The following is a 14,070-nucleotide window of genomic DNA, read 5'->3' on the forward strand; positions in this document are numbered from 1 at the left end:
TTAATTAATATTAATGAGTGTATGGGTACGGTCACAGGCTGCTCAAGAGCTATGGTGACTTATATTCACCACCTCTCCCTCTCTCTCTCTCTCTCTCTCTCTCTCTCTCTCTCTGCCCCCCTCCTCCAGACACCTTTGAGATGGTGTCGGAGGACGACGACGGTAACCTGGTGTTCAAGGTGAGCTACCACTACATGTCTCAGGTGAAGAACGCCAGCGACGCCAACAGCGCGGCCCGCGCCCGGCGGCTGGCCCAGGAGGCGGTCACCCTCTCCACCTCCCTGCCCCTCTCCTCCTCCTCCAGCGTGTTCGTCCGCTGTGACGAGGAGCGCCTCGACATCATGAAGGTACGTGCTCCTCCTCGGGGTTCTCCCCCTGATGCTGCTCCCTCATGTTCTGCTCTTGTTCTCCTTTCTGTTCCTCATCTGTTGTCCTGCTTATGCTCTCTGGAGGTTCTCCTGCATCTGTTCCTCTCTGTTCTCTCCTGTCCCCTTCTTAGTTTTGTCCTCTCTTTTCCTCCTCATGTTCTCGTCCTTATGTTCTCCTCGTGTTCCTCCCATGTTCCTGTGAGTGCTGGTGTCCCTTCGTTTGACAAATGGATAATGAAGGGGCCGCTCCTAGCTCATTCAATACCGACCACCAGCTCTCCAGATTATCCAACATACATAGGTCATTAAATAATGAATTATGAATTAATTAACCCTGACCGATCAATTAATTGGACATAACCTGGAACCATTTCCGTATAATTGTCATTTAATATAATCTCTTAACAAAGTCATGATAGGGTGGGACCGCATTCAAAGTGTTGTATTGTTGGAACACAACATATGCTTTATCATACATAATAGGCTGCCACTGAAAGGCGATGGGGAAAACAGTCATGGTGACTAGAGAGCAGTGGGGAACATTTCCCCTTGTGCCAGTTCTTCGGTCATCTGAGTTGGGTCTCTATTCCCCGAAGACTCTTCCTGATGAGGGCGTTTACTCATTTACTCCGCTGACATTTAACTAAATGTCCTCAACCAGCCACTTGATGGATGGCCTCGCTAAATGTCAGAATGCTCATGTTCTGTGCTGGAGAAACTCAACTGCGTGGCGTCTAAACAAACGGCAGCATGGTTAGTAAGAGGACTGGCCTACTGGTGGGAGTAGTGACCGAGAGAATACAGTGTTCACAGTATTTACCCAGAGCCCCCCCCCGGCTCCCAGTCGCAACACTCACCAGCCCCTGCCCATCTGGCTGTGAGATCCTTCTGACGATGAACCCCCCCCCCCCCCCCCCCCCCGCTCATCGGGATGTGCACTCAGTGTCAAGGCTCGAAATGTCCCCCGTCAAAACAAGCTGCACACATGAGTGACCGTTATCATCATCATCATCATCATCATCATCATCATCATCATCAACGTCATCACCATCGCCCCCATGAAGATGATTTTCAAGTGCTGGGTGCGAGTGCTTGGTGTGCACCTTTCGACACAGTCCGCTGGTCACTACTCTGGGCTCAGCATGCTTCATCTGGATGTCCCTTCCCCTCTTCCTTTCCTCTGCTCTCCTCTGGAAGTGAACGTTCCACCTCGAATAGCTGCTTGCAATTATTTGCAGTCTATATCCAACATGGGTGCCGTTTTTGTTTGTGTATTTATTTCCAAGGGTGAAATAAAGGCTGAATGTGAATTTTAAATAGTCTATCATCATCATTCAGGTAAATGTCATATCCAACTGCACAGTGATGACGGCAGCACAGGGATTTCTATAAGATTAAAAACTTAGCTGTCGGGGAAAAAAAAATTTTCCCTCTAAAATAATCACTTAACTTAATCAAATCAATAACTTTTTTTTATCTCAATATTAATCGTTAATACCATGGGATGAGTACATTTTTAATCAACAGATAAAAATTAACCACTAAAAATTGTATTCATCCAAAAAAGCAGGCATGGTTTCTTTTACGGTATTTAAAGTTGTTCCTAACTGCTGTAGACCGATACATCGGGTTTGTAACGGTTCTTAATGTTTCCATTGTTTCTCGCTGTGATTAATGAGCTAATCTTATTAGCATAGGAGTAATAAATTGGGAGTTTACAGATAAAAAGAGCTGCCTTACCCAGTGATTTTTTCTACGGTTGGGTTCCAGTGTTGTAGAGCAAAAGAACCGCTGTGTAAATGTATTTCATCTGTTCTGTTGTTGTCATTTATCAACACCCCCACCACCACCTGTTCAGTTATCTTTTCTTGTGTGAATGAATCTCCCTCCTCGAATGTCTCGGTGATTCCGATTTTCGTTGTTCCTTTAAACTCATTTAATTTCGGTTGTTCCTGTTGCATTGTTTTCCACGTTCAGCACTTTGCATGCAGAGAAACGCGATGCATTAAATTCTTCGGCTTGGTCCAAGGCTATAGTGCCTTGGACCAAGCCTAAGACATTTGAGACAACATTCAAGTGCATGTTAAGAGCCGAGGTCTAAAATGTGGTCCACTGAATGTCCATGCAGGGCTGAACTCAACCTTCCCCTCTCCTCCATTCAGGTCCTGATCACGGGGCCGGCCGACACGCCCTACGCCAACGGCTGCTTTGAGTTCGACGTGTACTTCCCCCAGGACTACCCCAACTCCCCCCCCCTGGTTAACCTGGAGACCACCGGGGGGCACAGCGTCCGCTTCAACCCCAACCTCTACAACGACGGCAAGGTGGGTCAGAGGGCCACGCTGGGAGGGTCGTCGTGATCTCAAGACGAGAACCGCGTCACGTGGACGTTAAAGAAATAAACAATCAAATGGATTTTGCTTTATATTTGTTATCAATGGTCATTGTACCAATGAAAACCATCCCTTCAGCTGACTCCGATTGAAATCATCATCCCAAAGGGTGGCTTTAGCTCTCACTCTGGCAGCTGACTACAGGCAAAATGTAGATGTTTAGAAGCAGCGGTACAAATGGATTGAAACAGTGATTCTTACCCGGGATGTCTGTGTCTACCCTTGGTGAGAAGGTTCCGGGGGCCTCTTGTAGATAGATTTTGCGTTTGTTATGCCTACAAAAATAGAAGTACGCCTCAGTACCTCCATTTTATATACTTGGAACACTACAATAATAACACGGATGCTACATGGTAAAGTGATTATATTAGGATTATATTATTCAAAGGAATATGTATATGGTGTGGTGTATTTCTGCTGTGGTGGGGGACGTGTGACTGAAGTGTGTCCTCTCCAGGTGTGTCTAAGCATCCTGAACACCTGGCACGGCCGGCCTGAGGAGAAGTGGAACCCGCAGACCTCCAGCTTCCTGCAGGTGAGACGCAGGCACTGCAGAGCTCTGATTGGTCCATCCCTGCACCACCCCAAGGATGGAGGGGAGGATTGGTCGTCTTGACAACGGCCCTGAATGTGCCGAGCTCTTAATTGGGCCGGCAGCGCGTTGATAGATGTACATGTGATGTTAATTAAAACCAAACACAGACTCGGCTCCGCCTTAGGGTGTGCTGTCCTCGCTCATGAGGAATCCCTGGGAAATATTCAGATAAAAAGAACAGATTGAGGATTACTGGACTGTTTCAAACACACATCCGCACACGTGTGCCCAGAGGCCTCTGCCACTTTTGTGTGTACTGTGTGTTTGTATTAGTGTTGTGTACTTTATTAGTTTGAAGTTAGGAGTCTTATATCAGTGGTTAAGCTTCATCGTGGCTCTTTTGGTGCATCTGTTGAACACATATCCACACACCACTAACCCCTGCTGAGGTGCTTTAGCTTACAGGTGGTATAAACCTGCGTCTGTGCGATGGTATTTGCTAATGTCTGTAGCTTAAGGGCTCTTCACTCCCGGTCCGTTGCTCGCTTTACCGAGAATAAATAGTGTGTGGTAATAGACCATAAAATACAGGCTTAAGTAGGGAAATTAAGCCTTGGGTACAGTCTACATATGTTAAACCAAAACCGATTAGGTCAAATTCAGTTGCTATATGTCGTTATGTTGGGTATGTTCATGTAACGTTGGGAGCCATATGCCAGGGGCCCTTAGTTGACTCTTTAGTGCATTACTACAGATGCTATAGCTTGTGATGACACAGATGACGCACTCTTTCATTCTTCATTTCTTTCTTTGTCTCTCTTCCTTATCTACTTCTCTGACTCAGTATCTCTTTCTCTCAATTGCTCCCCCTTCTCTCCCTTCTCTCATGCTCTCTGTCTTCATTGATTTGTCTCTCTGTCTCTCTCTCATTCTCTCTGGCATCCTCTCTTTTCCCCCCGACCGGCTCACTGACACTCTGGATCTCCCCTCTGTCCCAACCACTGTATTAAGCTGTCGCACACGCAGACTCACATGTTGAAGTGTGCCTACGCCCCTTCATCATCATTACCAGTCAGCCACTCATCCTCGGTGTCCATCGACTCGATCTCCCCCCTCTGATATGTCTGCCCCCCCCCCCCCCCGCACACGCACGCACACACACACACACACACACACACACACACACACACACACACACACACACACACACACACACACACACACACACACACACACACACACACACACACACACACACACACACACACACACACACACACACACACACACACACACTCTGTCGATCAAGGCAGGTCGCAGTGCCAAGACAGAAAAAGCTCCATCGATTATCGCTCTAGTTAGCAGATAATGGAGAATAATAATAAGAGAGAGCGAGACAAAGGCTGTGCTCTAGGGAGTGGGAGGAGGGCGGGAATACAAATCCAATGATAAACAAGGAGCGTTATTTCACCGGAGTGGGGATCAGCGCTGAGAAACATCGAGAAGGTTGACGTCCCAGATCTCAGGGCGTAGCTGGAGGGGAAAGGTTTTGATTGTTTATCGATCGTCTGCCGCTCTCCATAATAAACCTTGTCTTCGACGTATCTTTACTTTGTCGAGCAAGCTCTGCATTCGCCTGGCCTTGCGTGCATTGGTTCTAATCAACTCCTCTCCCTCCAGGTGCTGGTCTCGGTCCAGTCTCTGATCCTGGTGTCGGAGCCCTACTTCAACGAGCCGGGCTACGAGCGTTCGCGGGGCACGCCCAGCGGAACGCAGAGCTCCCGCGAGTACGACGGCAACATCCGCCAGGCCAGCGTCAAGTGGGCCATGCTGGAGCAGCTGAGGAACCTGTCCTCCTGCTTCAGAGAGGTAGGCGCCGCCCACCAGCATGCCTTCCTTTGGCCGGCTTCCTCTCATCCCCTCACTGTCGGCGGAAGGGAGAGCAGAGAAGGAGGTGGTGCCGTAGAGAGATGGAGGCTGAGAAGAGGGAAGGCGTTGTTGGAGGAGAAAGGAGGGGGAGGAGGTGGTGTTGGAGTGAGGGGAGGTCTGGGCGAGAGAGAGGGGGAGCAATGAAGGGAGGGGATGGGTTGGTATTGAGAGATGGCGTGATCGAAGGAGGAGGTTGGGAGAAAGATGGGGAGGAGGGGGTGATGTGAAGGAATAATGTCATAACAGAAACAATATTACAAATGTGGTGATATGAATGGAGGAGAGGGAGCAGACGGTGAACCCAACTGCCTGGGTCTCCACTGTTTATTAATTTATCATCCTCGACATAGCCTGCAGGAAGCTATATTCAGTCACTATGTGTGAGTGTAAACAAGGCGCTCGAACAAAGCGGTTAAAACAGTGGAACTCACAGACGACATCATCGTCCATCAACAACAAGGAACTAAATGAAGACCCCAAGTTGTCCCCTGGTCTTTACGCTAGCCAAACTATCTATCCGTATCTCTTTGTCTCCCATCCTCCCTTTATCTCTGTCACACTCTGTCACTCACTCTCTCTCTCAATCTCGCTTTCTTCTCTATCTCTATCTTCGTTATCTCACTCGCTCCTTATCTCTCTCTCCCGCACACTGACTCTCTTTCAGAGAGAAATCCTTGCTTTCACAGTTCAGACAAACAGATATTCCTGATTCAGAGAAAGAGACAACTGAAGGGAAAAACGGAAGGGGGAGATATCTACTTAAGGGTTAAGGGAGTTGGAGACGGAGAGGAGGGAGAAAAAGCTAGGGTCTCCAGTAGTAGTGGGGACTGTTTGGGTGGGTTGTTGGTTCGATTCCCTCCGTCTCCCGTATACCATTTCCCTACTTAAAACATAACAATCACACTCGCAAGTTTCTTTGATATCAGAGTAATGCCTTATGTTGAGGCAAAACGTTGAACATTTTCCGAAATGTTGGACCATGGACGTCCCTGGTCCGTGATCAGCATTCTCCGTTGGTCCGAGTTGGTAAAATGACCTCAACGGTCCATCTTCCCAGAAAATGCAGGACTCAGAGTTATTAGCAAATGAGTGAGATGAACGCCACAGGCTGCATGATGGAGGTGCGTCATGAAGCTCAACCCGTCTCAAAAATAAGTCTCTAATGTCCTCTAGCACGCGTGGCCGGCCGCCCGGTTATTACCCACGTATTAAATATGATGTCCACCCCTCGGTCCCCTAATGGGATTAGGGTGCGTTGAGTGAGGCGCTGCGTGGGCCTCCATACGTACCAGCCCTCAGTGAGTCATCGCTGCCCGCAGGAAAGGCTTCAGCCGCGGACGAAAGGTTAATTGTTTTATTGTGTCTCATATCATCTAAGTCTCGGGCAGCGCAGCGTTCCGCTATATCACCGTCTGCACACTGCATTGAACCGCACTCAGCGCCGTGTTCACGTGACCACCGGACGTTTAGCATCGCTATGTCTCATTTAGCATCACTTCGTCTGTTAAAGCTGATTTGTGCCTTAGGTTTAGTGTGTGTGTGTGTGTGTGTGTGTGTGTGTGTGTGTGTGTGTGTCGGATTGTGTTTTGGTTTGTGTGTGTGTGTGTGTGTGTGTGAACAGAGAAAATCCATGGTTAACATGTCCTATTTATAGAGGAGGATGGAGGTGGAATGGAGTGAAAGCTTGAATAATGCAACAGGAGGTTGTCATGTGGAATTAGGGACAGCAGGCCGTGTGTGTGTCTGTCTTTGTGTGTGTGTGTTGGAGGTACATTTGTATACGTGGCTGTGTGCCGTGTCGCACTCTTACACCTGCTGTGCTTGTGTGTGTGTGTGTGTGTGCGCGCTCGGGGCTTGTCGCTGCAGATTAGGCATGCATGTGTGTTTGTGTGTATATGCTAGGGGCTTGTCGTTGTAGATTAGTGTGCGGGTGTCTTTGTCTTTGTGCATGTGCACCTTTATGTATGTATGTATGTATGCATGCATCTGTGTGTATGTATGCTAGGGGCATGTCGTTGTGGATTAGTGTGTGGGTGTCTATGTGCCTTTGTCCATGTGCACCTGTATGTTTGTATATGCGTCTGTGTGTCGTGGCAGTGGTGACGCCGGCTGGTGTGATCTCGGCGTCCGCCGGTTATAAAGAGTGAACGGCCTGTATGAGTCAAAACAGCCGATTCCCCCCCCACTTCCCTCCCACAATCAGTCCTGATCAATGCAACCGTGGAGGTGATAATGGTTGTGGTTGTGGATATAATGGTGGAGGAGGGGATGGTGGCGGTAGCGGAGGTGGAGGTGATTGTGGGGGTGTAGTGGTGGGGGAGGCGGTGGTTTCGGAGGCGATGGGGTTGTGGAGGTGAGCAGGGTGCTTGATAAGGTTGAAGGTCAGAAAGGTGGGATGTGTGCATCCGGGTTGGCCTCGGTCAGTTGAGACCACTGCAGAGCTGAGGTGCTTCCATTGTAAGGATAGCCTAGGGCTAATAAAGCGTTCACACACTGTTGTTCTCGTAGTAGCTGGTGCTAGCACCAACCATCCAGAGCAGGGTTAGCACTGAACTTTTGTACTCAAGGAATCACCTGCAAACACGCGCTGGAATAGCCAGTGAGAATCAAGGCCAGGGCATTTGAGCCCTGAGCTAGCAGAAACCTGTGTGAACGTGGGTCAAGGGAGCCCTTGGCTTCCCTAGCCCCAGGTGAGCCTGGGGCTAAGCAATGGAAAACTCACCCGTGTTGACGGTATAGAAGCTTGTGTTAGGTTTTATCTCTGGTATCAGGTTTATATACAGCCGTACATACAAGCCTTCCAAACGTGGATGGGAACTCTCCCAGCGTGAGAGTGAGAGGGGGAGTGAGAGACATTTCAGAGGTGAGGTGAGAAATGTCAACTTCAAAGTTGTTTGAACGCTCACGCAGATCAGCGATAATTACCCTGATGATCCTCGTCTCCGAAGAATCGTACTACTATTGTTATTGGTGTAGGGAAACCCAGGAAGCGAGTGCACTACAATATCGTAGGGGTTTCCATGACGACGCCGGGGAGGAAATGAATCATTGCTCCGCCTCACCAGACAGAAGGATAGAGAGAGAGAGAGAAAGTGAGGGAGATACCGAGGCAGAGAGATGGAAACAAAAGAGTGAGGTAGAGAGAGAACGAAACAAGGAGGAAAGAAGGGAGTGAGAGGGAGCAGGGAGATAAAACAGAAAGGGGGAGGAAGGGGGAGAACCGTAGACGGAGAGAGAAAGAAGACGTTGCCTAAGACGTTGAGAGGGAAAGCTACTAGCGGAGAGGGGGAGAGTGACAGTCCCTCTGTACCCAGTGATGGAGAGGAGTGACATTTGGGAATCAAACAGCCTGTTTGCTGTTTAACCCACGCAGCACAACACGCGCATCTCTCCCGTCTTCCATTCCAACCTTTCTCCAGTCAGGTGCTCCGTCCTGCAGGCAGCTCTGTGTGTCTGTTCACCAGTCCTGACCGTCATACCCCACCCCCTGTCCAGCCAGCCAGCCCTGCCGCTGGCATGGTCCTAAACCCTGTATCGTTGTAACACTGGATACCAAACACTGCGCACTTTATAGTCCACAAAAGGACATAGGCAGGGCTGGTTTATCTCTATAGCACCCTCTAAAGACACACGGCCACGCTTATGGTCCGCACGGAGGCTAGGGGGGGACGGAGGCAGGGGGGATGGGGTCAAGGTCACTAACGGGCACTAATCTCCCCAGCCACTGGAAAAATGAGAGCGATACGTTTGCTGTTAGTGTAGCCGCTGTGATTCATGGCCAGCCTTGACCTTCTGTGTGAAGAGCGCGTCCACACATGCACCGTCCCCCGTCCTCGCACCGCGATTCCTCAAAGGTCAGATGCTCCATCATGAGGGAGTGTTACCTGTGTGTGTCTGCGGGTGGATTGGTATACATGTCATAGCGAAATTATTCCATAGGCAGTGCGTGTGTCGGATCTGAGGTGTTTGTGTTTGTGTTTGTTCGGATCTGAGGTGTTTGTGTTTATGCGCGGCGTCTCCTTCTTCAAAGGTCATTTTTCAAGACGCCTTAATCCACCTGGTTGGTTTCCCCCCCGCCCCCCACCCCCAGAGCCGCAGTGCATTGTGGCCGATCTGCAAACCCTCTGATCATCCAAACCCTGATCAATTTGGGAGGATGGGCGATCAATAACTTTTGTTGTGACCAATACTAAACTCCACACAATACAACACCTATTACTAAATACGATACTACAAAAGTACTACATATAATTTTTAATTAAATTGCTTGTGGTTAGAAATGGGTTTGAGAATAGATTTTATTGTGAGACACGCCTAACATAGTACATTTAGTGTGTACTAACCTTGTGCATGAAGTGTATAGCAACCTTGTTCATGTAGTGTAGGAATTCCATGTGTACTACTTTTGTACACACTGCATGTGTACTACTTTAGTACTCACTACACGTACTTGATTAGGGAGCACTACTATGTATATATGTATGAGGGTTAGTACTGGTTGGCTGGTATTAACCCGTTCAAAGTGGCAAGCTCTTTTCGGTCACTGATCGTTAAACAGCAAACTGCTTGGCAGTGATTCCAGAGATCCCGCCTGCTCTGTTTACAAACAGGGGGCTAAGCTACTCACTGCATCCCCCAGCCCACTACACACACACAAATGCACCCCCTCGCTTTGACCTTGAAAGCACTTCCAAGACGATGAGCTCAGGGAGTGGAGCCTCATTACAAATAACTTGGGAGAAAGGGGGGAGGTAGATAGAGGGAGGCAGAGAGAGAGGACCATAGGGGTGAGATTGGAGAGGGGGGGGATGGTAAGAGGGAGAGAATTGGTGAGAGGCAAGGGGGACGATGCTACGATAGGGACTAGGGCGATGGACAGAATGTGAGGAAGAGAAAGCAAGAGATTAAAGCAACATCTCCCCCTCCCCGTCCTCCCCCATCCCTTCTCCTCCTTCCCCTCACCCTCACCTCCTCCTCGTCCTCCCCCTTCTCCTCTCCCCCCCTTCCCCTCTCCCCCTTCCCCTCTCCCCCTTCCACTCTCCCCCCTCTCCCCCTTCCCCTCTCCTCCCCCTTCCCCTCTCCTCCCCTTCCCCTCTCCTCCCCTTCCCCTCTCCTCCCCTTCCCCTCTCCTCACCTCCTCCCCCTGCCCCTCTCCTCCCCCTGCCCCTCTCCTCCCCTCCCTTCTCCTCCCCTTCCCCCCTCCTCACCTCCTCCCCCTTCCCCTCTCCTCCCCCTTCCCTTCTCTTCCCCCTTACCCTCTCCTCCCCTTCCCCTCTCCTCACCTCCTCCCCCTTCCCCTCACCGCTCCGCTGATGTTCAGATTGATCCTCATAAATGGCGAGCTGGTAGAGGCCATAATAACTAATTCCCTCTCCTCCTCCGATGCCGCTCGCAATATCCAGGATGGAGAGCGGGAAAGAGGCACCGCTGCATACAGATTTCCCCTCCCTGGCGACGGTTGCTAGGAAGTGGATGAGAGCGGAAGAGGATGAGGTTTAGAGAAGGATAGAGTTGACTGACATCATTGTGCGTGCGTGCGTGCGTGCGTGCGTGCGTGCGTGCGTGCGTGCGTGCGATTTGATAAGTGGTGGCCAAAAGTGGAAATTAATAGAAAGATTTTGTGCTGGAGGCATGAATATTTCCCTGGAACATTTGGAGCACAACACACATTGACTCAGCCAGTGGAGTGTGGTGATCGACACATCACACGCCCACGGACCCAGGCTGATCCTTGTCAGAAGGGTGATGTTTGGCGTCTCAATGCTCGACTCTCCCTGTTATGCACCCGATCGATTTAACCCGGTTCCAAAAACGTTGATGCGTCCATATGAGGGGACAATGTTTAGGGAGTGTTATACAAGCTGCATCTCTGGAGTCCCATAGATGAGAATGGATTGCGACCACAGTACATTATCCAATCCGCATGGATAATGTACTGTGGTCGCAATCAATAATCATGTTCGACCTCTGTGCTGACCAGGGAACTAGAGGGAGAGGCACAGAGACGTGGCTTCATGAAATATAATCAACACATTCCCAGCAATCCATCCCAGTTAAGCATTACAATATTTCATCAATACGGTCCTATTGTTCCTACAACCAAAGCCACAGATTCTGTGGATTTTCCGTATTCGAAAATGAAAGACTTACAGTGCAACACAGGGATGTTGACTTTAGGTAACGAGTGCAGCAAATTTAGAATGTGCATGTGTGCTTTAAAGCACACCGTTATTGTATACTGCAGCCCTTATGTGTGATGCCGGTGTGTAACCGAAGTGTTGTTCCCCCCGTGTGTGCGTCTCAGGTGATCCATAAGCACTTCTACCTGAAGCGGCGGGAGGTGATGTCTCAGTGTGAGGACTGGATCACAGACATCCAGCAGTACAGCAGCGACAAGAGGGTGGGCCGCACCATGTCCCACCACGCAGCCGCTCTGAAGGTACGCATGCACACATGGCTACGTACCGAGACCCACCCTTTCTTCAGGTCCTGGTTTTGAACAGTGCAGTTGACCTCTTACCTCAGAAACCAGAGCGAGAGATCGGTTGAGAAAGATATGCAGATTATCTCACATGGCTGCATGCCTGCCTGTTATGTAAGGGATAATGTATAGAACGCCGGTCATTATCGGGAAAATAAGCCCAGACAGAAGGGGCTTATTTTGCGATAATGACCGGCGACGTTCTATACATTATCCCGCTTATTACAAGGCTACTTACCAAAAATGAAAAAGTAATTTTTACAATTACCATTCGTAGTGTTGATCAGCAGAGAAATAGTCTGCCAAAGACGTTGACGTCGCTTAGCAACCGAATACGCTGGGGTTAATAAGTTACCGGGACTACTTGCGGAGTGCTACCAAAGACGTGAATCAGAGGCAAACAATCACTTTCCTTGTAAACGGTGATTATATGCTTAGCAACGGTCAATTATTGAAAAACAATTCACCGCCAGAAGTCGGGAAGCCCCATGCAAGTGAACTGAGCGTTCCACAGCATTGAGGAGAGCATATATATATATATATATATATATATATATATATATATATATATATACCACACCACACCACTTCTTTAGCATTAACTCATGCATTAAAATTAGATAGCAAATAAGTGTGTTGGTTATATTCATGACCACACCTGAAGGCCAGGTGACAGGAGGATTACACAGAGTGCTCACCCTGCCCCCTCTGCCCCTCCAGAGGCACACGGCCCAGCTGCGGGAGGAGCTGCTGAAGCTGCCGTGCCCCGAGGGGCTGGAGCCCGACGGGGCCCACTTCTCCCCGGACCAGCAGCAGACGACAGACGGGGGCCTCCTGCTGAAGGAGCTGCCCCTCGCCACCCCCACCGCTCTGGACGCAGAGACCCCCGGGGGCAGCCAGGACCTGCACGCCCCCACCGAGGTCCAGCTATGAGTCTGGGGGCCCCTGGGACCCCCAAAAACAACCACCACCCCAGACACCAACTTCTTGCAAGACCACCCTCTGGGGGTGAGGGGGCCGCGGTCAACGGGGACCCAGGTCCCAACCAGCCCCCCTTCACCCTTCTTCATCCGGCCCACCTTCCCCCTTCTTCATCCTCCTCCTCCTCACAACTATCGCTATGGTTACGGCGTGGACTGGAAAAGGCTTCCAAGCACAAGCCACACGGTTTCATTTGTCAATATTTGTATGTAAGAAAGGAATTATGTAACTGATGATGAGTAATGGGGATGGGGGGGGGGGGGTGGGGTTTGGGAAATATGTGTGGGGAGGGGGTGGAGGTGTGGCCATCATAGAGGAAAAGGAGGAGGAGGAGGAGGAGGAGGGATCGAGACGCTAGTTCAAACCCGTTGATTAACGTGAACTTGACGGGAGCCAGACCCACTGCGGACTCTGCTATGCCCTGATCGACGAAACATGGTCGGCAAAACAAGTCGGCTTTTATTTACCTGTAAAAGAGTGTCAACATTTTGTGCTGTCCCCCCCCCCCCCCCCCCCCCCCCCCCCCCCCCCCCCAAGCCACCGACCCTCCCACCCAATTGTGAAATAACCACTGATTGGTATGTTATTAAACTCATGTGTGTATACGTACAGACGGAGGGCAGATTATATAAGGGAAACCTCCTGATGGGACCGGTTCATGAATGATCATTTCCTTTTTCTTTTCTTTTCTTTATTTTTTTCTTTGACTCATAGACCGACTCCAGTTATAAGCAAGGGTATATATATCGGACATTCTTTACAAATACTATTTAAAAGGAAAAAAAAAATGGCGTAGACAAAAAATTCGTCCTACTGATTTGGATACGGTCCTGTGATTGGCCGACGTGGCTTCTTCTGATTGGCCACGGGACTCCTGTGCACCTCAATAAAAGCTAAGATGGGCATCTTAAATGTTATGATGTTGTCCCTTGTATGGGCTTAAACAAGACACACACACGTTAAGGTTTAAAAAAATTATAATCCAACAAACTCTCAATGCAAGTTTAACAAACGCAGCCCGTTTTATTTTGCCTGGAAAGATATTTTCATGAGTGTAAAGGAGGATGCGTAGCGGATATATATTTTGAAGGCTTCTCTGCATGTGTATGCGTGTGTGTGCGTGTGTGTGAGTTTTATGTGCGTGTGCAACAATCCCCCTAGTGAGATGCAAGCTGTGATGTGCCTTTGATCTACACTACTCTACCAAAACGCTCTGAAAACCTCCTTACGACTTATTCGCTCTTTCTACAAATTAATAATTCAGCTCCGTCTGGGCTTAAAACTGCTTTGATCTGTTTTTATTATGTTGATTCCAGTGGACAAAAAAGATGCACTTTCTATTATCACCTCAAAACACATTCTCCTATTTTTCTTTTCTTTTCA

General features: G+C 49.3%; 1 protein-coding gene across 10 annotated transcripts in view; it reads left to right on the forward strand.

Moving 5' to 3' along the window:
- The window catches only part of birc6 (baculoviral IAP repeat containing 6), a 95,009-nt gene extending 82,072 nt beyond the window's left edge, over positions 1–12,937 (forward strand). For all 10 annotated transcript variants that reach the window (XM_056609703.1, XM_056609710.1, XM_056609708.1 and 7 more), the window contains 6 exons: positions 130–347; positions 2,531–2,692; positions 3,219–3,296; positions 4,977–5,165; positions 11,530–11,664; positions 12,427–12,937. In XM_056609703.1, the coding sequence (XP_056465678.1) occupies positions 130–347; positions 2,531–2,692; positions 3,219–3,296; positions 4,977–5,165; positions 11,530–11,664; positions 12,427–12,639 (995 nt within the window). In that variant the 3' untranslated portion in view covers positions 12,640–12,937. The remainder of the gene's footprint in view (positions 1–129; positions 348–2,530; positions 2,693–3,218; positions 3,297–4,976; positions 5,166–11,529; positions 11,665–12,426) is intronic.
- Positions 12,938–14,070: the final 1,133 nt, after the last annotated feature.

Source organism: Gadus chalcogrammus, chromosome 15, assembly GCF_026213295.1.
Source record: "Gadus chalcogrammus isolate NIFS_2021 chromosome 15, NIFS_Gcha_1.0, whole genome shotgun sequence".
In the NCBI taxonomy this organism is placed as follows: domain Eukaryota; kingdom Metazoa; phylum Chordata; class Actinopteri; order Gadiformes; family Gadidae; genus Gadus; species Gadus chalcogrammus.